Here is a 25,775-nt window from a genome sequence, read left to right as displayed (position 1 = left end):
TTCTCTGCACATCTCCTGTGGACATGTTAGGGAGACCTGGGAAATCCTGGCAACAAGTGAAAGTCAAGGAAGATGTGAAAGCTGTCCTTCTCCAACCCATAGACAGATGGCGCCACACAGACCATGAAGAATTAAGGGCCTGAAGAAGCCTCTGCTCAAATAATTGGCTGATAATCTCTAATAATTTGTTATAAAAATAAAGATGTGATCTTGATGAAATCAAACTAATCAATAAAAGATGGAGAATTATAGCTAAATATAGACAGAATCTGTACGTCACCCAGGTCTCCGTAACCCAGGCGAGTCACTACACAGTCCAGAACTGCTACAACTAAAAGGGACAAGGCACAGAGACAGTAAATCATGAATTGCTACAAAAAACCAAAGACAGAAGAAGTAGAAAAAAGCCTACATGGCTTTGAATGCTGTATTTAACAGACAAAGACTTCAATGCAGTTATTTCAAATCTGTTCAGAGAATTAAAACTGGTCAAAGGATCGAAAGAGAATCCAATGCACAGAACAAACAGGATCTCCGAACAGAGAAGTGCAAGCCACAAAGAGTGGAAACCCTCACACAGTTACCGGAGTTAGAGCAGGACCTTATGGTAATGTACACCTGTGATGCAAGAACTTGACAAGCTGAGGCAGGAGGATGACTACAAAGTGAGACCTGTCTCAAAGGTAGGGGGAGAAGGAAGAGAGATGGAGAGAAAAAAAAGGGAGGGAGGGGAGAGAAGGAAGGGAACAAAGAATCAAGTAACTTGAAAAAAAAGAAATCTAGTTTGAAGAGCAGGGGTGAAAAGAATGGAAATAACAGAGCAGTCAAATCATGGGAAAATATTAAATTTCCCCACATACATGTGGCATGAGCTCCAAAAGAAGAAAGAGGGAAATGAAGAAATGCTGACTGGAAAACCTTCCAAATCTGATGAAAATCTTTATTTAAGAAGCCCGGCCAGGGGGCTGGGGATTTAGCTCAGTGGTAGAGCGCTTACCTAGGAAGCACAAGGCCCTGGGTTCGGTCCCCAGCTCCGAAAAAAAGAACCCCAAAAAAAAAAAAAAAAAAAAGAAGCCCGGCCAGTCTAGCCAAAATTGTGAACTTCATGTTCGAAGGGAAAAGCTCTTTCAAAAAGCCAGGAAAGGATACCTTAAACTTATGAGAAAAAAAAAATGACAGCATGGGGTGATGCCTGAGTCTGAGTCCTCACTGCTAATGGGAGATGAATTTTTTGAGCTAGTAAAGGTCACCTGAAGGCTATCTGTCTTTTTTGCAAGATGCCCCGTGCACCAGCCCCAGAGACAGAGACAGAGAGACCCTATATTGACCTCTGGTCTATGTATATCCATGTGCATATATCGTACCCAGAAAGGAAGAGGGGGCATGGAGAAAGGAAGATGGAACTGAGAGAGAATATGAATGAATGAATGAATGAATGAATGAATGAATGAATGAATGAGGAAGCTAGACTGATTGGTGAAGGCATTCATCTCCCAAAGACAGGCAATGAAGCCTAGAGCAGGTGACTGCTTCTTCAAATACAGATAAGCAGGAGAAAGAAAACGTAACATGAACTAAGAAAACACACGCCAAGCAATAGAATAACACATGAAAGCCATAGCAAAGAAACGGAGAGCTATGAACTACTAGAACACAATTCCAAATAGCCGCTTTAAGAAAGCGAGGTGGGCTACAAGAGAGCAGGCTGACAAATCAGAAGTGAGTAGACGGATCAAACCAGGAAGTCCAGCAACAAGAACTGAGGTGGGATGAGGCCCCATGCCTGAGTCATCAGCCCCACCCCTGAGTCATCAGCCCCACCCCCCACGACAGCCAAGCGGCCTGGCTGTCAAGTCCACAGCAGGCGTAAGTCAGGTCTGGATCATAACTGCAACCTTGAGAACAAAACCACAGCCACAGCAACGGTTAAATAATCAGCTTCATTGGAGGTCAATTAAACTGAAAAACTCAGGAAGGGCCTGTATCAGCTACGGAGAAATTGCCAGTGACCTGGTTAAAAGCCCAGGTGGAGGGCTGGATAGATGGCTCAGTGGTTAAGAGCACCCGACTGCTCTTCCAGAGGTCCTGAGTTCAAATCCCAGCAACCACATGGTGGCTCACAACCATCTGTAAAGAGATCTGATACCCTCTTCTGGTGTGTCTGAAGACAGCTACAGTGTACTTATATATAATAAATGAATTTTAAAAAAAAAGCCCAGGTGGAGGTGTACCCATGTCAGCGCCATGACAATCACATAAAGAAGGCAGTGATGTAGGAAGAAAAGGCTGGAGAGGGATTTTGTTGCAATGTCAAACTTCATTGCCGGTTCTGATTAACTTAAGCAGTCAAGAACCATTTATTCGTTACGTATCATGAACATGAGTTGTGGGTCCGTATGATTGCCTCAAGAGTCTTCCCCCCATCCTCCATATTCTCTCAGTCAACACCAACTTCCTCAGGAAAACGTAACATTTTTTTTCTCAACAAATCTTAGCTAAGGCTCATAATTTTGATAAACAGAATAAAAGCACATCATGTCTGCTTCAGTTAAGTACCTTCTACAGGATGGGTACCGGACACGGTGATCTGTGTGAATTCCACACCAGACCGTCTCCAGTTTTATGAACGGGGCATTGCGCTTGTGCCTGCTCATTGCTAGATTAACCTTCAGCTTACACTATGGTGTAAATTGTGTCTTTTGTCGGTCGCTTATGTTTTTTCCTTATAAATTTGTAACAGCTGGGGTTGGAGAGATGGCTCAGCCATTAAGAGTACTGGCTGCTGTTCCAGAGGACGTAGGATTGAGTCCCAGCACCCACAAAGCAAAGCAGCCCAAAATTGTCCACAACTCCATTTCCAGACAATCAGACTTTCCCTTAGATATGAATGCGGGCAGAGTACACACACACACACACACACACACACACACACACACACGCATACACACAAATAAGTAAAATTAAATTTGAAAAAAAAAAAAACAGTTATTGAAGACCAGCCTTAGTCCGTGGTGATCTGATAGGATGCATAGGATTATTTCAATCTTCTTGTATCTATTGAGGTCTGTTTTGTGACCGATTATATGGTCAGTTTTGGAGAAGGTACCATGAGGTGCTGAGAAGAAGGTATATTCTTTTGTTTTAGGACAAAATGTTCTATAAATATCTGTTACATCCATTTGGTTCATAACTTCGGTTAGTTTCTCTATGTCTTTGTTTAGTTTCTATTTCCAAGATCTGTTCGTTGATGAGAGTGGGGTGTTGAAATCTCCCACTATTATTGTGTGAAGTGTAATGTGTGCTTTGAGCTTTAGTAAGATTTCTTTTTTTGAATGTAGGTGCCCTGTGTAGAGTCATAATTGAGAGTTTAAAATATGAAGTATCCTTCCTTATTTTTTTTGATAACTTTTGGTCGAAAGTCAATTTTATTCAATATTAGAATGGCTACTCCAGCTTGTTTCTTGGGACCATTTGCATGGAAAATTGTTTTCCAGCCTTTTACTCTGAGGTAGTGTCTGTCTTTGTCACTGAGATGTATTTCCTGTATGCAGAAAAATGCTGGGTCCTCTTTACATATCCAGTTAGTTAGTCTATGTCTTTTATTGGGAATTAGAGTCCATTGATATTAAGAAATATTAAGGAATACTGATTGTTGTTTACTGTTATTTTTGCTGTTAGAGGTGGAATTATGTTTGTGTGGCTCTCTTCTTTTGGTTGCAAGAAGATTACTTTCTTGCTTTTTCTAGGGTGTAGTTTCCCTCCTTGTGTTGGAGTTTTCCTTCTATTATCCTTTGTAGGGCTGGGTTTGTGGAAAGATATTGAATGACTGAAAAGTACCTAAAGAAATGTTCAACATTCTTAGTCATCAGGGAAATTAGTCATCAGGGAAATGCAAATCAAAACAACCCCGAGATTCTACCTCACACCAATCAGAATGGCTAAGAGCAAAAACTCAGGTGACAACAGATGCTGGTGAGAATGTGGAGAAAGAGGAACACTCCTCCACTGTTGGTAGGATTGCCAACTTGTACAACTACTCTGGAAATCAGTCTGGAGGTTCCTCAGAAAATTGGACATTGAACTGCCTGAGGATCCAGCTATACCTCTCCTGGGCGTATACCCAAAAGATGCTCCAACATATAACAAAGACACATGCTCCTCTATGTTCATAGCAGCCTTATTTATAATAGCCAGATTATAAAGAACCCAGATGCCCTTCAACAGAGGAATGGATACAGAAAATGTGGTACATTTATACAGTGGAGTACTACTCAGCTATCAAAAACAACGACTTCATGAAATTCATAGGCAAATGGATGGAAATAGAAAATATCATCCTGAGTGAGGTAACCCAATCTCACACACACACACACACACACACACACACACACACACACACACATATATATATATATATATATATATATATATATATATATATATCCACTGATAAGTGGATATTAGCCCAAAAGCTCAAATTACCCAAGATACAATCCACAGAAGACTACATGAAGCTCAAGAAGAAGGATGACCAAAGTGCGGATGCTTCCGTCCTTCTTAAAAGGAGGAACAAAAATATTCATAGGCGGAGATACAGAAACAACGTTTAGAGCAGAGACTGAAGGAACAGCCATTCAGAGTTTGCCTCACCTGGGGATCCAGCCCATATATATACAGCCACCAAAACTAGACAATAGTGATGAACTGCATGCTGACAGGAGCCTGATATAGCTGTCTCCTGAGGGGCTCTGCCAGGGCGTGACAAATACAGAAGTGAATGCTAGCAGCAAACCACTGAACTGAGAATGGGGTCCCCATTGGAGGAGTTAGAGAAAGGATTGAAGGAGCTGAAGGGGTTTGCAACCCCATAAGAACAACAATACCAACCAACCAGAGCTCCCAGGGACTAAACCACTACCCAAAGACATGGACAGACCCATGGCTCCAGCTGCATATGTAAGAGAGGATAGCCATGTTGGGCACCAATGGGAGGAGAAGCCCTTGGTCCTGCCAAGGCTGGACCCCCCCCCCCCAGTGTAGGGGAACGTCAGGGCAAGGAGGTGAGAAGGGGAGTGGTTGGGGAGGGGGAAAACCCTTATAGACAAAAGGGGAGGGGGATGAGATAGGGGGCTTATGAATGGGAAACTGGAAAAGGGAATAACATTTGAAATGTAAATAAAAAATGTCCAATAAGAAAAAGGAAAAAAAATTCAAAAGTAAGGAAATAAATATGTAAAAGCTTTATAATTGACAGTCACCATACTTATCAATTTCCTGATTTATCCATTACTTTTCTATCTCTTAAACATTTTTTAAATTTCATTCCTGTTTCTCATGGGTGTGTATGCCATGGTGTAAGAGTGGGTCCCACTTCTTCCACTGAGACTGAACGCGGGTCATCAGGTTCAGCAACAAGCATCCTTTACTGGCTGAGCCATCTCGCCAGCCTCCTTTTTGACATAAAGAAAATGCTTACATAGAGCTGGCCCCACCCCTCCTCTGCACTGCAGTGGTGTTGACACAGGAGCGATCCGGCTGCAGAACGGGAGAGCAGGCTATGCACCTGGGCTGGCCAGCACACCCTTGTGGTGCCAGTGCAGGTAAGCCAGCCCCAAGGACATGAGAGTGGGAATGCTGATCCCATCCCTCACTGGCTGTGGCACTTGGGTAAGCTAGCCAGGGCGGTGCTGGAGAGCTGGTTCTAGTCATGTGGGTGTGGGCTGACTAACTTAGCTACTACCCAGGCCCAGAACCAGGGCTTTGGGTTGGCCCACCACAACATCTACCCTACCCATGAACTACTGGGGCATGTGAAAGGGCCAGTCCTCAGATCCAAAGCTGCAGGATCTCCATTACACAGATCAACAAGATACCTGAAAGGAGTCCTGGTGAAGATGTGGTATTGATAGTGTAGCAGAGGTCAGAGGACTTGAACCAGACCAATGACTCATTACGGTGAACATTTGCAAGTAAAGATGTTTGGACAAAAAGGTTGTATGACACACTGTGACACACTACAGCTTCCATGATGAGATTTTTGTTCTGTTTTTTTTATTTTTGCAGGGGCCAGGGGGTGATACAAAGGAACAGGGAGAAGAGTGTGATTGGGATGCATGATGTGAAAATCGCCAAGAATCAATAGTGTTTTTAAATGACTACATAGTAGACATCCTTTTCTCTAACTCTCTCCTTCACATCTGTGCCTAGGAAGGTATCTTTACACTGAATCAATAGATACTTACCTGCTCTCCATTTCTCCACACCAATTTTATTTCACACAGCCTCGGGCTGGTGGTTTTCTCCCCACCCCTAAGTTACCTAGCAGACTATAACATTATAATGATTTAAAGGCTTCTCACATAAAAAGAGTCAATCCTTGTTGGTGTGGCTTATGACTTGGAATCAATTCTGCTTCTTGCCAAAGTGTGGAAGAGATGGTGCTTATGAGGCAGGGTTTCATCTAGCCTCAGCTGGCTGGTCTTTCCTTTACTAAGAATGTAAGGATGACCTTGAACTCCTGATCCTGTGACTTCCACCTCCCAAGTGCTAGGACTGTAAGCATACATGCACTACTATGCCCAGCTCAAAATACGTATGGAGCGGAAAGACTTTTTTTCTATCATGAAAAACAACTGAATGTGTTGTGTATCCTTGTGATCTCAGTGCTAGGGAGACAGGCAGATTCATTATAGCTCACGGGCAAGCTATCCAGCGGAGGATAGTTAGTGGGCTCCAGGCCAATGAGAAGCCCTGTGCTAGAGTAAGGCGGTTAGTATCCCTCAAGTAATACCTGGTCTCTCTCTCTCTCTCTCTCTCTCTCTCTCTCTCTCTCTCTCTCACACACACACACACACACACACACTCACACACACACACACACACACACACATTCAGCTATGTATGTCCATATGTACGTATATATCGTATGTCTTCATCATTCAGTCACCTAATGGCAGTCCTCATCTTTTAGATATTCTGGATCACTGATGGCAAACTTCAAGGGCCATGCTCTCCCCGGGAGCTTCTTTCTAATATTTGGGCTGTGGTGGTCAGTGAAGTACCCACTGAAGTACTTTCACCAAAAGGGCCTAAAGAAGAACAGACTGAGCCTTCAGCAACAGCGCATCGAGATCATTGAAGGTGCAGTGAAGGCTTTGTTTGCAGTCATCGGTAAGAACAAAGGTCATTTCGTCTACAACATCCTCCTCTTCACCCCGGAACCTTCAACCCACCCCAGAATCCTGGGAAACAGATGTCTTACTAGCAGAGATAATAGGCCAAGTCATCTTGGACGACTGCTAGTCTTTTATTTTAATATTCGTGTGTACAAAGCTTTATATTAATAGTTATAGACCCTTTTACTATATACACTATGAATACCTACCAACTAAACTAGTTTTTGCCCTATGGAGTTATAGGAACAGAACAAATACTATGTGAAAAACAAAAAATGTGAATAAGAATTTTTTTATAAAAGCAAGACAAAGTTAAGGTATAGAGTTTGATTTCAATTAAATCATCATTCCCCAAATAGTCTTTATCTACATCTCAGGGGACTTAACGACCACTCGTTGGTATTATCCTCCACATAAAAGTCTCAGGAGAGATACCCACAAGGTGGCCAAAAAGGCAGGCAACAGAAAGCCCTCAGAGGGGCTGTGGGGGGTTTAGCACCTACCTCTTTCTCATCAAGTCCCCCGCTACTGTCTGCAACAGCGCATCAGGGACTGGCAGTGAGCTCCTCCTGGAGCCACATCTGCTGAGAGCATGGCGGGAGTTCACCCTCTGGTTGCCTGCCACTTCTCCTTGGCCTACTGCCGTGTGGGTGTGAAACGGTGACATAAGCCCCTCCAACAAGCAAGATTAACACCTGCCAGATTCAGCCAAGACTTCTTACGTGCACCAGACAGTTCTCTGTGGAGCTCATGAGAACCATATGACGTAGTGGTGAGGAGACAGTGCCTTAAAAACAACAAAACAAGCTAATATATTTGCCACCCCGGCTGGGTCAATGTGACATTGTTCAGGGCTTCCATTCTGGTATCAGTGGCACTTCTCTAGGATCATTCCACAAACTTCTCATCCCTTATGAGTGAATGAAAATTTGAATGATTTCCAGGATTCCCCCAAAATACTTTGGGTACTAAGCACAAAGGCAAATCTGATAAACATGATAAAAAGTAGAAGGGACAAAATACACACATGGTATAGGCTTGTAATCCCAGAGTCAAAAGGACGGAGTTTAGAGCTAGCCTGGGCTTAATAGTGACATTATCTCAATAAGCAAGAACTAAACAAAGCAAAAAGAGAACGTGACAAGATCCACGAGCTACCCAAAAAGCACAGCTTCATCAGTCCGGCCTCATTTTTGTCTCTCTTCAGACACCACGGCCACAGTGTGAGGCCACATGCTGTTTACCAGTGCTTTAAAGAGTGCTGTGCTGAGGGAAGGGGCCCACTTTATGGCAGCCCTACCACATATCCAGGAGCTGCTGCCCACGAAGGTCTCAGCCACACCAGCAGCCGAGGGGAGATGCTCTGCTTGTCTCTGCTGTGGGGCAGAGTCCCAGAGACCAGTATGATCCATTTCCATCACTGCTTCTGCCCCATCCTCAACCCCTAAAGGGGCATCCAGCTGTTTCCATAGGCTTCAAAGAGAAACTCCGTAGGGAAGTCATTTCCAAGTGGGCCCACTGACCTGTGGGCAGCTCTCATCCATCCCCAGACCTGGTCCCTATCTTCCAGCAACCTTTGCCATTTCATGATTACTGGCCACTGTTGCCACCTCTCCCACCTCAGGTTTCACTCTCACTTCCTGGCAGGGATTCTGGCAGAGCAGTTTGTTCCAGACGGACCTCATCTGCACCTCTACCATGAGAATCAGTGGACCAAGCTAATGAACTGGCAGCACAGCACCATGTACCTCTTCTTTGGTGTCTCGGGAATCATCGACATGCTCACCTACCTTTACTTCAACATTGTGCCCCTGGGCCTAGACAGAGTGGTTTTGGCTATGGCTGTATTCGTTGAAGGTAACTTGGCTAGAGAAAGGGAAAGAAAGATAAAAATGTTGACCTTATAAGAGATCAAAACTTAAAAGACGAGAAACACTAACCTATAAAAACCAATTCTCATGACTCCCAAAGCCTAAACAAGGTTGGGTCCTATGCTCTGGGTAGTCCAGATATCATGGTCCATAATGAAGCCAAGAAAGCTTCAGTCCCACCTGAAAATGTTTGTGGGGGGGGGGGTGTGGGTGCGCGCACACGCGCGCACGTGTGTGTATACATCCATGTGTACATGTATGTATGCATGTATGTATGTTCATTCATTCAACTTCTTACAAGCCAGCACCATGGCTAAAATACTACACCCGCTCTGTCTTGTCTTTCAACAGAGTCTGCAGACAGACACATTCTTTTATATTCTCAAACCCACAGACAGTCTGCAAGTGCTTGCTGCCAATGATGGCATGGCAGCACAATGCTGAACAAGCTCGAATCGACTGGAGACAAACAAATAAAGGGGGAATCTGCAGTGATCTGGAAGGGCCAGGGTGAATGTTCTTAAGTTTCTGATGGCTGTCCTTGGTTCGCACAGGCTTTCTCTTCTATTTCCACGTTCACGGCCGACCTCCACTGGACCAGCACATCCACTCACTCCTGCTGTTCAGTCTGTTTGGAGCGACCATCAGTATCTGTCTGGAGGTCATCCTCCGAGATAACATTGTGCTGGAGCTTTTCCGAACCACTCTCCTTATCCTGCAGGGAACCTGGTTCTGGCAGGTGACTACCCACACTCAATGCGGTCTGGGTTAAAAAGCCCCTTGGAGATGTCCAAGAAAAATCCTGAAAATGGCTTTGTGGCCTGAAAATGCAGCAAATACAACCGGGGGAGGAGAGAAGTCTGTCTAGAACATTGGTTGAGGGGTATCGTCTATCTAGATTACCTTTCTATCCCCACACCACACCCCGACCTGTGAAGCTTTTCCCCACTAAAAGCTTGCAGGCATACTGACGGTACACCCATATTTACTAAACTACTCACATGAGATGGAAGTCCTGAAGTCCAGCTAATTTTCAATCAGTAACCAAACTTAACAAAGAGCAACAATCCTGTGTGAATAGGGCTTTTGGTGCAACTGAGTCGTAGGAACCATGAGACAGTGTACGGCATACTGCTGGCCGTGAAGACAACTGGTTACTTCTCAGACAACCTGCCAGAAACATCTCCCTTTCTTCCTCCAGATTGGATTTGTCCTGTTCCCGCCGTTTGGAACCCCGGAGTGGGACCAGAAGGACATGGACAACGTCATGTTCATCACCATGTGCTTCTGCTGGCATTATTTGGTAGCTCTCTGCATCACAGCCATCAACTACTCCCTTGTTTACTGGTACGTTTGAAACGAACCTTGTGCAAGTTTCCCTCTCCCCAACTAGTCCCCTAAGGTGGTGAACGCCTATTACTTAATGACGGCCGACATCTTGCTAAACTCTGCACAAAGTATCCGTCATTTGCCGGGAAGTTACCACACCTCTTAGTTGCCAATGAGTCTAAGGCTAAGTTAAACTGCCTGATTGGGTCATAGCAAACCTGTTTAAAGTGCAGTTCTACGACTCTAAGCTAGTGAATGATAGGGAAGTCCTAGAAGCAGAAGTCAGTCTGGGCCGAAGTCCCTACAGTCACTGGTTTGGTGACACTTCAAGACTTGTTTTGCTTACTTCTAAATATACAGACATCAAAATACGTACCAAAGCAGAAAGTGCTAAGTACCTCTGAGCATAAAAGACTGTAAGAACTATTGACTCCTACACTTACTGTCCCAGGCAGCACAGAAAACTTAAGACACAGGTTGACCTCTGACCCTTACCACTGTATCATGTACTGGCGTTGGTGGTGGTGCTTTTAACAAATGGGGAAACAAGGCTTCAGAAGGCTAAATAATTTTACCAACTAGTAAGCGGAAAGCGAAGCTGAAATTTGGCATGTGCTATTATAGAAGTCTGTTTCTGTGAAAGCTGCCCCGTCTACCCTCACCCCTTTCTCATTTCCCTATACCTAAAGCAGATATACTTCACCCAGAAAGATCCCCAGTGACCAAAAAAAAAAAAAAAAAAAAGCTACTTTCTGGTCTGTAAAACAGCTAGATGGCAAGACCTGAATCTGGCCTCAAGAATATTTGGGTCACTACGAAGTCCTTTTTTCCACTGTGAGCAGAACACTGAGAAGCCAGATATGTAGACTTTGTATCACTGTTTAACAGACACCTGAAAAGGGCTCTGCCACTCTCTACATCCTGGAGTTATTGAATGGAAGACTTCCACGGCTGATCTAATGGTTCCTATGGTTTGTCTGCTCCAGCTTTCTGACTCGAGTGAGGAGACGCGCAGAAGGAGAGATCATCGGGATCCAGAAGCTGAAGTCTGACCACACTTACCAGTCAACCCTTTTGAGCGGCTCGGATGAGGAGTGACCTCAGGCTTGGAGCTGTGGAGACCTCACATCCTCTTAAACAATAGCTGGAAAGGATGCAGCTTGTCCCTTGTCCTCTAAGGCTTGCCTTATATAAGTGCTCCTGTCCCCGTCCTCTAAGGCTTGCCTTATGACCTTCTAGGGCTCCATATGCTGCATCCCTCATCTAATACAAAGCCATAGACTCAAATACAGGAAATTAGACCTCAAGTGTTTTTTATGCACCATATACTTGGAATATTTAAGAATACTTTAACTTAAAATCTGTATTACATTAATACCATCCATACAGGAAAATCATACAGTAGCAGGCCTGTCCTTTAGACTTTAAGACTCTGAACACCTACACTAGGAAGTGACTATGTGGATGAAGCAAGCCAGTTATCACTGCTGCTTCTGATAACTTGCCCCTCCTCTCTCAATCAAGCAGGTACTTCCTTCTCAGAAATGTTCCTTCCGGAAGTTAATGACAGCTCAGTGTCTTCAATTCAGAGCCAAGGGTCTAACAGATTTAAAAAAAAAAAAAAAAGCAACTCACGAGCTTTGGTATTTTCAGCATTATCTTTTTAAATGTTCTCTAATACATCGTACCAAAGTACTGCATTTTAGCCTTGGTCAGAGATAAAGATAGATGAAAGGTAATTTCCTTAAACCCAGTAGCTAGTTCATAGCTCCACTGAGAACTGAAATCCTGCTGAGTCCTCGACGTCACGCTACTGAGGAGCATTATATAGCAAGCCTGTGCCTCCTAGATGCAGGGGAAAATCAGGTGATGAAAAGCTTCCAATTTTAAAACAGCTAAAAACCAATGTAATGGTTTTGAATGCTTAACACAGGCTTGATGCTCTACTGTTGGTCCTGGACAGGCTTTGTTTCAGGAGGTTTGTTTTTTAGTTTTTATAACTTTCCTCAACATGTATTTATTAAATATCCACTTTGCCCTAGCACTGAAATGTCTCAAGAATGAGTGAGATGTTCATCACGACACTGACAGTATACTGTAAAAGAACTCCTGAGGTTATCAGAGGCAGTGTGGTGGGTGGGCACCTGGTAAAAACAGTGCAGGGGGCAAGTCAGGTTTGGTGGCCCACAGCTTGAATCCCAGCACCTGGGAAGCAGAGGCAACTGATTTCTGAGTTCGAGTCCAGTGTGATCTACAAGTTAACCAGCAGAACAGCCACAGTTTTTTAAAACCCTGTCCCACAAAACAATAAAAAGCAAACAAAATGCAGGAGCTGGAGAGACGCCGAGGCTGATAAGCGCACCTACTGCTTTTCCAGAGGATCCAGGACTGATTCCAAGCTTGGCGGCTCAGTGCTGTCTCCAACTGCAGTTCCTGGGTATGCTATTTGTTTCTGATCTCCACAGGGAGCAGGTGCAAACATGATGCACATACATGCAGGCAAAACCCACACATGCATAAAATTAAAACAAATCTAAAAGAGAGAGAAAAAAAAGGAATACACACACCACAGAGGAACAGGGGAGAAATGGCAAGTTGGCCCTTTAGAGAAGGTATCCCCAGACTTAGTAGTACATACAAAGCCACACGAGTAGAACACATGTGATTACACACACATTAGTTCCAATGAGAAGAGGCTTCTGTGCTCACTGAAACTGGAGAATCTTCAAGACCAAGTAACACCTTTCACTTGTACAACCTGCTGTGATGCTGGGACACAGTCTCTCAGTGAACTCTCACCATCCCTTGTAATTTAAGCATGTCCTCTGAGGCTGGTCAGCATAAGATCTAACAGCTACAAAGTAGAAAAACCAACCCCCACTGTGACTTGGAAGCCTGGTCTTTCTCATAATCCACATCCTGTTCCTTCACCAACACCCACAAACACAAAGTCCTTCAGATTCTCTGGAAGAAAGGCTAGCTAGCTGGCCTTGCGGGAAGTCACATACAGGGATTAAGCCTGAAATTTTCTGCACTCCTTTTCAAGGGGCCCTTTGGTTTGCCAGCTGAGCAGGAACTCAAACTCATTTTACAAATACTGAAGAGCCGTTCACCAGCAACAACACAAAATGTGCTCTCTCCTTAGGTCCAAGCTGGAAAAGGAGCTTACTTCTTACTTCTGGTCTTATTTTCATAGAAAAAGATGTTAAAATGCACTTGAGACTTTTTATATTGGCAGAACAAAGAAACAGTATTGGGACTAACAATTATTAAATATAAAATATTAAAATTTATTTTCGTGGGGCTGGAGAGATGGCTCATCAGTTAACACTACTGGCTGCTCTTCCAGAGGTCCTGAGTTCAATTTCCAGCAACCATGTGGTGGCTCACAACCATCTGTAATGGAGTCCGATGCCCTCCTTTGGTGTGTCTAAAAATAGCTACTGTGTACTTGTATACATAAAGTAAAAAAATATTTTTGTATCACTAACCAGTGGTTTAAGGTACCTTCATTGAATAACCAACCCTAGCAGAACATTCTGAAAGAACAAGCTGTGGGGCCGGAGAGATCGTACTTCCTGCTCTTCCAGAGGACCTGAGCTCAGTTACCGACTCCTACATCTAGGCAACCTCTTCTGCCTTCCACCAGCCCCTGCACATGTATGATATAAACATATGCAAGTATGCAGATACAACTAGATAAAAATAAATCTTAAAGTACAAGCCAGTCAGAAGGCTGTTCACTGAATCTTGTCTTGGACACACAGTCTGAATTGTTTTACCAATCTATCATCCAGATGCTCAAAGCACACGTGCTAATATATTAGTGCTGCTGTAGACAACTCCACTAGGAGTTCTCTAATCTTTACTGTTCCAACAACAGACTAGAAAGTACCCAAACTAGACTTTCTGGGGAGTCAACCCCACAAACTGGCATCTCGGAATAGACCTGTATTTTACATCTGTGCTCTCTAGGATATACATATCCCACACACTTACACACACAGCCAGTCAGGTGATCTAGAGCATAAAAGCTTGGGATAAACCTGAAGCTAAGTATGAGTCACTTTTACGGGATTTGCTAAGTAAATCGGAAGAGGTTTAGCCAGCGGTAAATATCTGAGAGTATTGCCTACTTTCTTACTGTTGTCTAAAACTATTACACTGTTTTCTGTGTGAAATATATCAAAAATATAAACACTTGTCAACGCTTATTCCCCACTATGGTCCTCTTCCCTCTCATCAGTCAGCCCTGAGGCCAGTCCCCTGGACCCGGCAAGAGTGCAATTCCATCTCATCCAGTCTCCTGTGGTTTGAGAGCCAGGCTTGCCACCTAAACCTACCTTCAAGTTTCACTAGAATGCATCCCAGTGAGTTGTCCTTAAGAGGAAAACATGTGGAAGCCCACAATCCGTGCTCCAGCTGACTGTAAGGGCAGGGAGGCTGGTTTTGCAGTGGTACAGATGACTGTGAACAGACAGTTCAAAGGGAAACATGGAAGACTCCTGTAGCGATACACACCCCAGTCTTCCCCGGCCACAAGAGGGTAACACCCTAACAGGAAGCCATTGAAGAGAACGCTCGAGCAGTGTGATGGGAATGCTGAGGCGTCTCTCCACAGCTAATGGCTTCTAGTGAGGGTGTTCGAGGGAAGGGACCCAGTTCTGGGGGGGTGGGCCCCGGAGTTTGACCACGATCCAGTGAGCATGTGGGCAACACAAATTGAACCTGTTTTCTTTTGTGTTTTATTTGGGGGGAAGTGTGGTCACAAGGGTGGGGGAACAGACATGGGATGGCTGGGAAATGAGCGTGTTAGGGTACATGATGTGAAATTCCCAAAGAATCAGTAAAGATACTGTGTTGAGAAAGAGTTTAGCACAAAGGGAATGTGACTTAGGAAGGACCTAACTTTTCTTTTAGTTGAGACGGATCCAACATAGCACCCACGTGGGCCTCTAGCTGAGCACAAGTCTGAAGTCTTAATCTTCCAGCTTCTACTTCTGGAGTGGCAGGATTATAGGCCCATGTGACTCTGCCATCTCACTGTTAGAGGTGCTGGGAATCCAACCCATGCCTGTGGTAGACAGCTGGCACTTTCTCTCGCCACTCGGTTTCACCTTCAGACTGACTTAGAATTCCAAGACCAGGCACCCACCTTGGTTTCCTCTTATTCCCCCTCAGATTTGTTATCTTCTCACCAATAAAGAGGGATGCCAGTTATATCTGACAAAATTCAAATGCAACTGTAAAGCCATTCTGTAGCCAAAACTACTTTAACCCTTTTCTGTTTCTCAGCAACTTGTCAAGTAAACCAGGTTCAACATGGCTCCCTCTAAGACCAGCCATTTCTTCCATTCCACATGCCCTTGGTTGTTTCCCCATGAAAGACAATGACTAAAGGCCCAGAAATTAAAGATATGTTTTTAATAATTTGGATATTTTCACAAAGAGACAGGGAAGCACTATCCCTGCAGAAAGGTTTTCCTACCCACCCCTGCACCACAGCAAGACACGTTAAGATACACCTAGTACATTAAGTACTTGGACTTTGTAAAGTACCCTTCTGAGCCCTGTCTGTGGCTGGTGGTGGCTGAGAAATATGAAATGGCCAGAATAAAAACATCCTTTCCCCTCAAGATGGCACTGCCAGGCAGTGCCTACCCCTGCCCCCACCTCCCCATTTCTTCTCTGTCCCAGTCAAGTAGCCAGCTCCAAGGGTCTGGTTAGCAATGGCTGTTCTACAGCAAGGAGAATGTGCAATGTCTGGGCTGTAAGCAAGTGCACGGTGAGAGCAGCACCTCATCTTCCCCTACTCCTGTCCAAAAGCTCTGAACTTCCATGAACAGGCTTGTCAAGGACAATGCCCACAAGAGAAGACATAGGGACAACCGAGATTCAGATGCCCATATTTAGTACACGGCATTGAACTAGTCCCACTTGAGGGGGTCCATGCTAACTCAAGGCCTACATTTTCTTACTATATAACCTCTCCATTATCAAGTAAGCCGCCAAACTATTAAGAGTCTTGCTATGCTCTCATTCTGGTTGAAGGGGTAAGTGATCAGTTTAGGGGCACTGAAGCCCAGGTTTCTATTTGATAAAAGACGTAGAGTAGGTTCTTTAAAAAAATAAGTTACACAAAAATTCTCTGGACACAAAACTCACATCTCAACAAGTCACGGAGAAGATCAGAAACTAAAAAGTAAAATCCTCACACAGAATGAGGCTTATTCCCTGCCGGTCCACTCACCAACTGGCAGGCCTGCTCCCTGGGAACCCAACATTCAGGAGGTAACCCCGGCTTGTGTGACTGTGACCTCCCCAGACTCTGATGTTCCTTCCCTCTTCCTGGTAGTCCAGGATAACAGATCATCCCTGGAACCCTAAAAAGGGCTTCACTCTGGAGTGTGGCAGCACAATCTAGGCCACAGTTGCCATCACTCTCCACCACCCTGCCTCAAGCAGGACAGCTCAGAAGAATGGTGCAGCCTCCCTGCTCCCTTTCTGTCAGCCGAGATAAACCAGGCCTGGTCTCTTAAAGAAGCCGCCTTTCTTCTCAGTCACTGCTGCTCAGGTGCTTGTTTAGGAGATGGAGCTGTGGTCACAACAACAGTGGACACGGCTTTGGAGGAGCCGGAAGCTGTGCCCTGTTGCAGATGGGATGCTGGCACAGTCTGGATGCGTACCTGCTTACAAAGAGGAGATCCCGTCAGTGGACTGCACTGTTCATCCATTAAGAAAGGAAACAAGGCCGAGCTGCCAAGAGTCTGCATTGGACCTTACCTGTGTAGCCTGACCTTGCTGCTGAAGCTGCTGCAACTGCTGGGCGGTGAGGAAACTCACTGGCTTATTGCCAGCAATGAGCTTAGCACCCGCTGGCATGGTTGTGAGGATGATGTTGCGACCCAGCCCACTGAGACTGTGAAAGGGAAACAGAGGTGAGAATGACCACATCCATCAGGCTCAGACTGAGGCTACATACTGAGTGAAGGCCAATCTTCTAGATTCAATTATAATCTCATACTACGACATTTCTTCTAACCTTCTGTGGTAGGACCCTCCAGAGTAATGGATAAAATGGCCTAAACTCTATACCAGGAAGTGCCAGGAAGGCTCAGGCACTACCAGGAAGCATGTCTCCCTGCAAGAAACTCTCCCAGTTGTACAAGAACTCAGAGTATCACAGAGAGTACAGCTGCGAACCAGCCTCAGCAACCTAGTAAAATGCCTGTCTCTTAGGAAAGAAAAGGCCACTCTACATCCCAAAACAGTTTTATCATCATTAGAAATGCCAGAAGCGGGGCTGGAGAGATGGTTAAGTGCATTGACTGCTCTTCCAGAGGTCCTGAGTTCAATTCCCAGCAACCACATGGTGGCTCACAACCATCTGTAACAAGAGCTGATTCCCTCTTCTGGTGACAGTGTACTTATATATAATAAATGAATAAAAAAAAAAAGAAATGCCAGAAGGACTGCATGAGTCTTTTACTCCTGTTTAAGTCAGAGCCAAAGAAAACCAACATTAACCAAACTGTCTTAAGCTTGGCCTCAAATACAGGGAGCACCCCTTACAGCATCACATGCCAGCACCCTGCACCTTCCTTGTGTTCTACCACCCAATGTATTACTGCTTTATTACCCATCGGATTCCTCTCCCTACATTACACTAATAAGCTGGGCACAGAATGGCTCTTTTGTGTCTTAATCATTGCATCCAAAACAGTACTGGGATTCCATGTGTATCATTGATGAAAGTGTCAGGTGCTAACCGCCTGACACTAACAACTGCATTTGCTATTCTACAAACAGCACTCACTTGGCTCCAAGGTTGCCTTTGATGATGGGGGCTGTGACCACGCTCTTGCCCTTCATTGGCTGGCTAATCACAGAGAGAGGAACTGTGATCCTGGTAGGCAGCTTCCCCTTCAAAGAAAACAATTAGCTTTGTGGGACACAAGACGTACAGTGAAAACAGCTAGTGTCTACAGAGAAAAAGCAAGAGCACTACAGACACCTCCAACCCTCATTCCCCCAAGGGTCCCAATATTCCTGCAAACCCAAGCAACTCCAAAAACTGGCTTTTAACAAGTTATACATCACTTGTTCGATTACCTAAGAGCAGCAACTGCCTATCCTGAGGGGCTTAAGCTTCGAGTTTCCTTAAGGCTCAGGAGGGACTTTAGACTTAGGGTTGGGAAAATGGAACTTGAGAGTGAGTTTGTGTCTCCCAGGCTGGCCCTCAATTCAGATTTCCTCCTCAGCTTCTCCAGTGCTAGGGCATGCACCACATGCTCAGCTAACAGCCTGGGACTTTTTTTTTTTTTTTTTTTTTTTTTTTTTTTTTTCCGGAGCTGGGGACCGAACCCAGGGCGGGACTTTTAAACAATGCTGGAAACTCCATTTTGTGTTATGTGTGTAACTAGAAGCCTTTGGGAAAGGGGGTGCAAGAGTATAATTTCAATATGAAATGTCCCCCACTGGCTCATATACTGACTGCTGGTAAGACTAATCTGAAAGACTAAAGACACTTTCAGGAAGTGAAGCTAGGTGAAGCCTAGCTGGAGGAAGTGTGATCCTGAAGGCTACCCTGGGCCCTCAGTTCCTGCTTCACTGGACGCTTCCTATCATGAGCTGAGTAGGCTCTGAGACATGCTCCTACTGTTATCACTCTCTACCTCCCCAAGTTGTTTATGACAGAGTATAACTCTTAAAAAGTATTTTTTAGATTTATTTTATGTGTATTCTACCTGAACGTGTGTATGTGCATGACATATGTGCGTAATGTCAGTGAAAGTCACAAGAGGGCACTGAATCTACTGGAACTTTAGTTACAAATGGTTGTGAGTCTCTATGGGAATGTTGGGTCCTCTGGGTTTAATGGTTTAATTCTTTACATACTGCTAGATTTGTATGAACTTTCCTATCATGAAGGATGCTGGTTTACAGCTTTTCTTTTCTTTTTTTTTTTTTGGTTCTTTTTTTCGGAGCTGGGGACCGAACCCAGGGCCTTGCGCTTCCTAGGTAAGCGCTCTACCACTGAGCTAAATCCCCAGCCCCACAGCTTTTCTTTATTGCAATGTCTACACCTGGTTCTGGTGTGAGGATGATGCTGGCCTCACAGACAAATTAAGACTCCACTACTTGTACAAGAAAGTTTAGACACTGAGGCACTGCTTCTTTCATAAGCATTTGGTAGAACCACACATGGGAAATCTTGACTAGTTTTATTTCCTACAAAAAGTATTAGCTCAATTTATGAGAAATAAGTCAACTGAAATGACCCACTTCTTCCTTAAATGACTTTCCATCTCACGGAAACAAACAGCTCTGTACCTGACCACAAAGTGTGTGTTCACCCGGCAGTCCCAGATCCTGAGCCAATTGGACTGGTGACCCCTATTTGTCCGGGTGTTCGTAACACATGACACAGTCTGAACACCCGGCTCCCACATCACGAGGAGGACAAGGCCCTCTAGTGTTAGAGAGAAAATGGACAGCACCCCAGTGCAATGCAGGCTCACCTGGGCAGGCAGCAGGACAATCTGATAAAAACAAGTCACATTTCTCCAGAGATAAGGGAGGTTAGTTAGGGGACACTAATAACAAACTTGGCCAAGCGAGAGAGAGAAAAAAAAAATCCTAACTCCAAAGTTAGTAAGGTCCAAGAAGAAAAAGAGCCGCAGAGAGAACCTGTACAAGTGGGAGTACAGAGCTCAAACACCCTCGGGTGCTGGAGGAAACAAAGAGCCTTTAGGTGCCTTTAGGTGCCTGGTTTCTCATGTCTGGTTAGTAATAAAGGATAATATATCCTTTTCAACCACACTACCACTGAGCTACACCCGCAGTTCCGAGCTGGAAGAAAACACTTCCCATGCACACAACAGTGTGTGGCTGACAGTCTTTCTGGCAGCACAGTTAGAGGGACAAAACTCTCAATACATGCACCTTAAACACTTGCAGGAGACCACTGCTGTGGCACCAACAGACCCCTCAATAGAAGCTGATGTACTGCTGCATCACTAAAAAGAACATGGTCACCATCTGAGTATGGCCTACCACGACACCTTCGATGTATATGCATGGAGTGCTAGGAAAGGGGTTTGAAGGACAAATACACTGTTTCTTCCCCTATAAGAATAGAACAGCAGAAGATGAAGAAAATGCTGTCCTTTCCCCACACGCCTGATACTGTTCTTTGTTCTCTTTTTCCTGGGGGGTGGGCGGTGGGGAATGTCAAGACAGGGTTTCTTGTGTATCTTAGGCTGTCCTGAAACTAATTCTGTAGACCAGGCTGGCCTCACACTCAGAGATCCACCTTCTCTGCCTTTCCACTGGGGATTAAAGGTGTGCACCACCACTGACACTCACTCTCTCTCTCTCTCTCTCTCTCTCTCTCTCTCTCTCTCTCTCTCTCTCTCTTTCTGTGTGTGTGTGTGTGTGTACACATGTACATGTGTGTGAGATGCATGCATGCTAGAGCAAGGCATCAGGTACTACACATGCACACACTACACTTTTGTAAATTATATTCCAAAAACAACAGCCTAGGCCAAATCTGTAAGTCAAATGGAGTTCTCAGTCTCCTAAGGGACAGGGGCTGAGCCTAAACACCTTTCCCAGGCTGGCCAGAGCGATGCATGCCTGGGATCCCAGCACTTGGAGGACTGCGACAGGAAGAGCAATGAATGAGGAGCAGGAGTCAAGACCAGCTTAGACACAACAAATCCTAAGCCAGCCTGGGCTCTCTCTCTATATATAGATATATAGATATATATATATAGCACAGCCCTGCTGACCTGGCTCCTTTATACCAACTTAACACAAACTGAGAGTCATCTGAAAGGGGAGAACCTCATCTGAGAAAAATGCCTCCAAAGATCCAGCTGTAAAACATTTCCTTAGTTATTCATGGGGAGGCCCCAGCCCACTTTGGGTGGTTCTATCCCTGAGCTGGTGGTAGTTCCAGGTTCTAAAGAAAGCAGGTTACGCAAGCCAGTAAGCAGCACCCCTCTGTGGCCTCTTGGGTCCTGTCTTGTTTGAGTTCTTGTCCCAGCTTCCCTCAATAATGAATAGCAACATGGAAGTGGAAGCCAAATAAAATAAACCCTGGCCTCCCCAAGTTGTTTTTGGTCACAATGTTTTATCACAGCAACAGAACCCCTAACTAAGACACCTGTCTCCTCCTGGAAAACAGTTTCTTAAGCAGAGGGGTAAAACCTTCACCATCACCATACTCACAGACTGGGATGTGGACACAACTGTAGTGTTAACAGGAACCTGTCGCACGGTGGGGGCTCCAGTCCCGATGCTGATGGGGGTGCTTGTTGCTCCAGAAGCCACAGCCACAGTCTTAGACACAGTGGCATTGATACTGGGTAAGGACACAGTTGAAGAATGGACAGTTCCAGACCCACCAGCAACAGAGGCTCCTTGCTTTGCATGTGCTGCAACAGTAATGGTCTGGCCTGCTTTAGGAGGCATCACTCCCAGCCCCTGCACAATGCGGATTGTGGCAGCAGGTTTTGCTTCTGAAGAGGCCACTGTGTTCTTCCCCTTCTGATCTGCCACACTCACGCCAAGAGCTGGCATCAAGCGAAAAGCTGAACTGGAGGTTTCTGTTGGCTTGAGATCAGGAGTTACTTTGACCACGGTAGTGCCCGCTGGAGCTGATGAAGGAACACTGGCTGAAGGGGCCTTGGCAGGGCTGTCAGCCGCATGGACAGGGTTGGAAGTCACATGCAAGGTAGCAGAGATGCCTTTGCCTGCAGTGCCGCTACCTGCCCCAAAGAGGTCCTGAGTCAACTTGACTGTGGTGACCTGAGACTTGGCCAGTGTGGCCATCATGTCTGGAGTGATTCTCAGAACCGTCTGGCCCTTGGCATCTGTGGTGATGGAAGAAGGCGGCAGGCGCAGTACATCTTTACCCTGGATACGGAAGTTTGTGGCTGTGAGTGGAATGCTGTTGCCTGTCTGGGGCTTCACACCAAGCTGTCCAGTGATTGACACCTAGATAGGAAAACACAGTAGCAAATAAGAGATTCACAGTGCCTAGTCCTGTGGCAGGACTAGGCAAGCGTGTACTCATGGGCACATATGTCATGTATCTTTAACGCTTTATTTCAAAAAATGGTTAAACACAAACAAAAGGAAAGAAAAATGTAATAAAGCATACACTCTCTATCCAGCTTCGCACACCATTCTTTGTCAATCTTATCTGTCCTTTCCTGGCTTTGGGAAAGAATGGAAGAGACTGAGCTGAAATTGTGGCAGAGTTACCAGCAGCAGCCTGGGTAACACATGAGGTTTAATAAAGCAGATTTAATAAAGCCCTCTCAAAGGATGTTAAATCCAGGGCCTCACCACTGAGCTGCACCTACCAACCCACCCCACTAGAACTGGGGATACTCTAACGTACATCAAATACACTATTTTGCTTTGTGTGTGTGTGTCTAATTTTACACACACACACACACACACACACACACACACACACACACACACACACACACACACACACAATGTAACTCAGCAAAGGTTCTTTTTTTCCTTAAGCTAATCACAATGCCAACAGTACCGCAGAGCAAGTCCTGACTATCAGCACATACCCGCCTGTCCTTCCCCATCTCCCCACCCCACTCTGGTATCTTACGTCCATCTGTTTATAAGCCCACCTATTGTGAGCGGCAGTGTGGTGTACCAGCTCCAAGAAGGGGTTCTGGAGTCGGACTCCCTGGACTCATCACTTCCCAGCTTCATGGTGACCAATAAGTAACCCCTTTGTTCTACCCATTGTCTTTCTCTGAGTGTCCCTTCCACTGAATCACTGCTACAGAAAACAAGTACAAACCATCTCTAGCCATTCAAAAAAAACATCAAATATGACTGCTTCATGGTTCACCTGCACACATCATTCCAATCCAAATTCTATGCCATCTTCAGTAACAAAATTTCTTTTTAAATTACTCATTTATTTATTTCTGAGTCCGCATGTGTGTCCTATATTGTCCACACTCCAACTTTATCCCCTTTTCATAAATGAGAACACTATACCTAACTACCCCATCCAGAACCCACAGGAAGATTTTTTTTTAAGATTCACATCCAGGCTACCAGCAAACCACACCAGTTCCATTCACTTCTTACCACATCTGACAAATGCCCTCATGCCTCTCACCCAGTCTCCTTGGTTTTATTCTTACTCCAAAGTTCACTGTATCCAGTAGCTAGGAGTTAACTACAAACCAGATCCGCAGTCTGCCTGTGGTTCTCCATCACATTGAAGTCAGAATCAAAGCTCAGCACAATGTCAGCACTGTCAACCTTCTCAAACGCACTGCTCATACAATAACTGTAACCACAGTGACTTGGCAAGTCACCCCTCCACAGCGTGTCTGATGTAAGACACTTACTTTGCAGGTCTACACAGACAGAATTCTATCTCCAGGTCACCATTATGTGGCACAGAAGCTTTGTTCATCTCCTTTAAATCTCACCTCCTCAGAGAAGCCATTTCCCATCATTGTGGCTAAAATAACACACGATACCCAATCTTCCACCTTTGTTCAAATCACCAGTGTTTCTTATTATCTGGTGCTGACCTAATTATTTACCTCCTACTCCTGACATGAGCTCCACAAAGGGGTTTAGTCTGCTTAACACATGCCTAAATTCCTCAAAGACAATACGTACGTGCTGAATTAAATGCTTTTTGTCATCCTGTGGCTCTATTTCTTCCTCTACAAAATGGTGCAATAACACCTACCCACATGCCATGACCGAGTAGCTAACATCTATAACCACACGGTGGGGGGAGCACGCAAGAGGCACTGCTCTAGTACTAGATGTCAATGGGCTTCACAACTTTTTTTTTTACCCTGAGTCAAGGTTTCTCTCTCTGTGTAGCCTTAACTGTCCTGGAAATTGCTTTGCAGACCAGGATGGCCTCGAACTCATAGAGATCCGCCTGCCTCTGCCTCTGAAGTGCTGGGATTAAAGGTGATGACATCACCACTCAGAAGCTTCACAAGTGCAAAGATCACATTTGCATATTTACAGTGAAGAAAAAACCCTACACACTGCAGCTTTAGAGATGACAAACTGAAACCCTGTGATAAAGCATGCCACGGGAGCTAACTGAAAAAACCCAAACCTCAGCTACCCAATGCTGAAACTCAGGAAAGAGAAGAACATAAAGGCTGCTCTGCCCCTGAAGAGTCAGGATGGGGTACCCACCTGATAAATCTCCAAACCAGGAATCAAAGCTAATGAATCCCTGTCTGCAGGCCCCTGGGCTATTCGACAACACTCCACACCATTGGTCAGCCATCTGCTTTAGCTCAGGACACCATTTAGTCAGGTCCACCTACCTGCTTGATGATGTTCTGTCCTGTGACATTCTGAATGACGGCGGTTGTGGAGGCACTTGGAGCAGAGCTCCCAGGAGAACTCATGGCTGTCTTGCTCCCGGGGCTAACTGCAGCAGGAAGACTCGTCACTGTAAGTCCTGTCTGTGCAGGTCCAGGCCGTTGCACAGAGGCCGCTGTAGTCTGCCCCTTGACTGGAACTGTAGCCACAACTGCCTAGTTCAGGATGTGAAGCCGAGAGACCAATTAGACACCAGAATGCTTCCAGCCAAGCAAGCAGAGCCTATAGGAATGGACGCTGCACAGCCTGTGTTTGTACAATGTTTACAATGTTTTACATTTAACATTCTATTTCATTTCCCTATACTGAAGACAAATGGTTTTATATATAGGGAAGGAAAATTAGACAAAGACAGGACTTGGTCCTGAGTCACACAGGCAATGAGTGGCATGGCTATGGCACAGTGCACTTAGAAGCACAACCTTTGAAATCTCATTCCACTCCTACAGAGCCTCGGTCCGAGAGTGAAGGTCTTGTTTCCAACATGTAAACAGAGTACCTAAGAGTACTTTCCCTGCTTTGACCATTTTCCCTGAAGCTCTGAACATTAAATAAGTTATTTCAATGAGCTTTATTGTCAACCCCAGCAATATGTGACTCCCAGGTCTTCAAGCTATGCTTGTTCTGACTCACTGGCCTACCTCTAGGTCCACATGGTCCTATATCCCAGTGACAAGCAGCACCATTTACCTGGGGTACTACTTTGGTTTGGGTAGCGGTGACTGGCACACGGATCTGTGGTCCTGCTGGCATCTGGGGTAGTGGCTGTGCTGGCCCTACTGACTGCTGGGAAACAGCAGGAAGGCTGGGCTGGGCTACTACCCGAACCTGGGGCAGTCCTGCTGAGCTGGAATGGCTGACAACCCGAGCAGTGGTCTGAGAACTGGGCGGAGTCTGGATGGAAGCAGGGGAAAGCATCGTTCCTAGCTGTGGCATTGTTGGTGAGGACACCAGAAGAACACTGAGGAAAAACAAA

At 45.2% G+C, this 25,775-nt stretch overlaps 2 protein-coding genes across 42 annotated transcripts in view; one reads left to right on the top strand and one right to left on the bottom strand.

The window, feature by feature from the left end:
• Positions 1–13,865, top strand: part of Tmem45b (transmembrane protein 45b) — a 45,345-nt gene extending 31,480 nt beyond the window's left edge. Inside the window, exons 1-6 of one of the 2 annotated variants that reach the window (XM_087561819.1) lie at positions 5,161–5,600; positions 6,971–7,170; positions 8,823–9,032; positions 9,601–9,785; positions 10,248–10,393; positions 11,362–13,865. In XM_087561819.1, coding sequence (XP_087417945.1) covers positions 6,987–7,170; positions 8,823–9,032; positions 9,601–9,785; positions 10,248–10,393; positions 11,362–11,473 — 837 coding nt within the window. In that variant the 5' untranslated portion in view covers positions 5,161–5,600; positions 6,971–6,986 and the 3' untranslated portion in view covers positions 11,474–13,865. 2 annotated transcript variants of the gene reach the window in all.
• A 1,919-nt stretch (positions 13,866–15,784) lies between these two features.
• Nfrkb (nuclear factor related to kappa B binding protein) overlaps positions 15,785–25,775 on the bottom strand; it is a 31,550-nt gene continuing 21,559 nt past the window's right edge. For all 40 annotated transcript variants that reach the window (XM_087561809.1, NM_001436491.1, XM_087561789.1 and 37 more), the window contains 6 exon segments: positions 25,490–25,760; positions 24,742–24,954; positions 21,614–22,381; positions 18,192–18,298; positions 17,159–17,294; positions 15,785–17,061 (listed from right to left, as the gene is read on the bottom strand). In XM_087561809.1, coding sequence (XP_087417935.1) covers positions 16,936–17,061; positions 17,159–17,294; positions 18,192–18,298; positions 21,614–22,381; positions 24,742–24,954; positions 25,490–25,760 — 1,621 coding nt within the window. In that variant the 3' untranslated portion in view covers positions 15,785–16,935.

The sequence above is a fragment of the Rattus norvegicus genome, chromosome 8, assembly GCF_021556685.1.
Source record: "Rattus norvegicus strain SHRSP/BbbUtx chromosome 8, alternate assembly SHRSP_T2T, whole genome shotgun sequence".
NCBI classification, from domain to species: Eukaryota; Metazoa; Chordata; class Mammalia; order Rodentia; family Muridae; genus Rattus; species Rattus norvegicus.
This window is presented reverse-complemented; position numbering and strand designations above follow the sequence as displayed.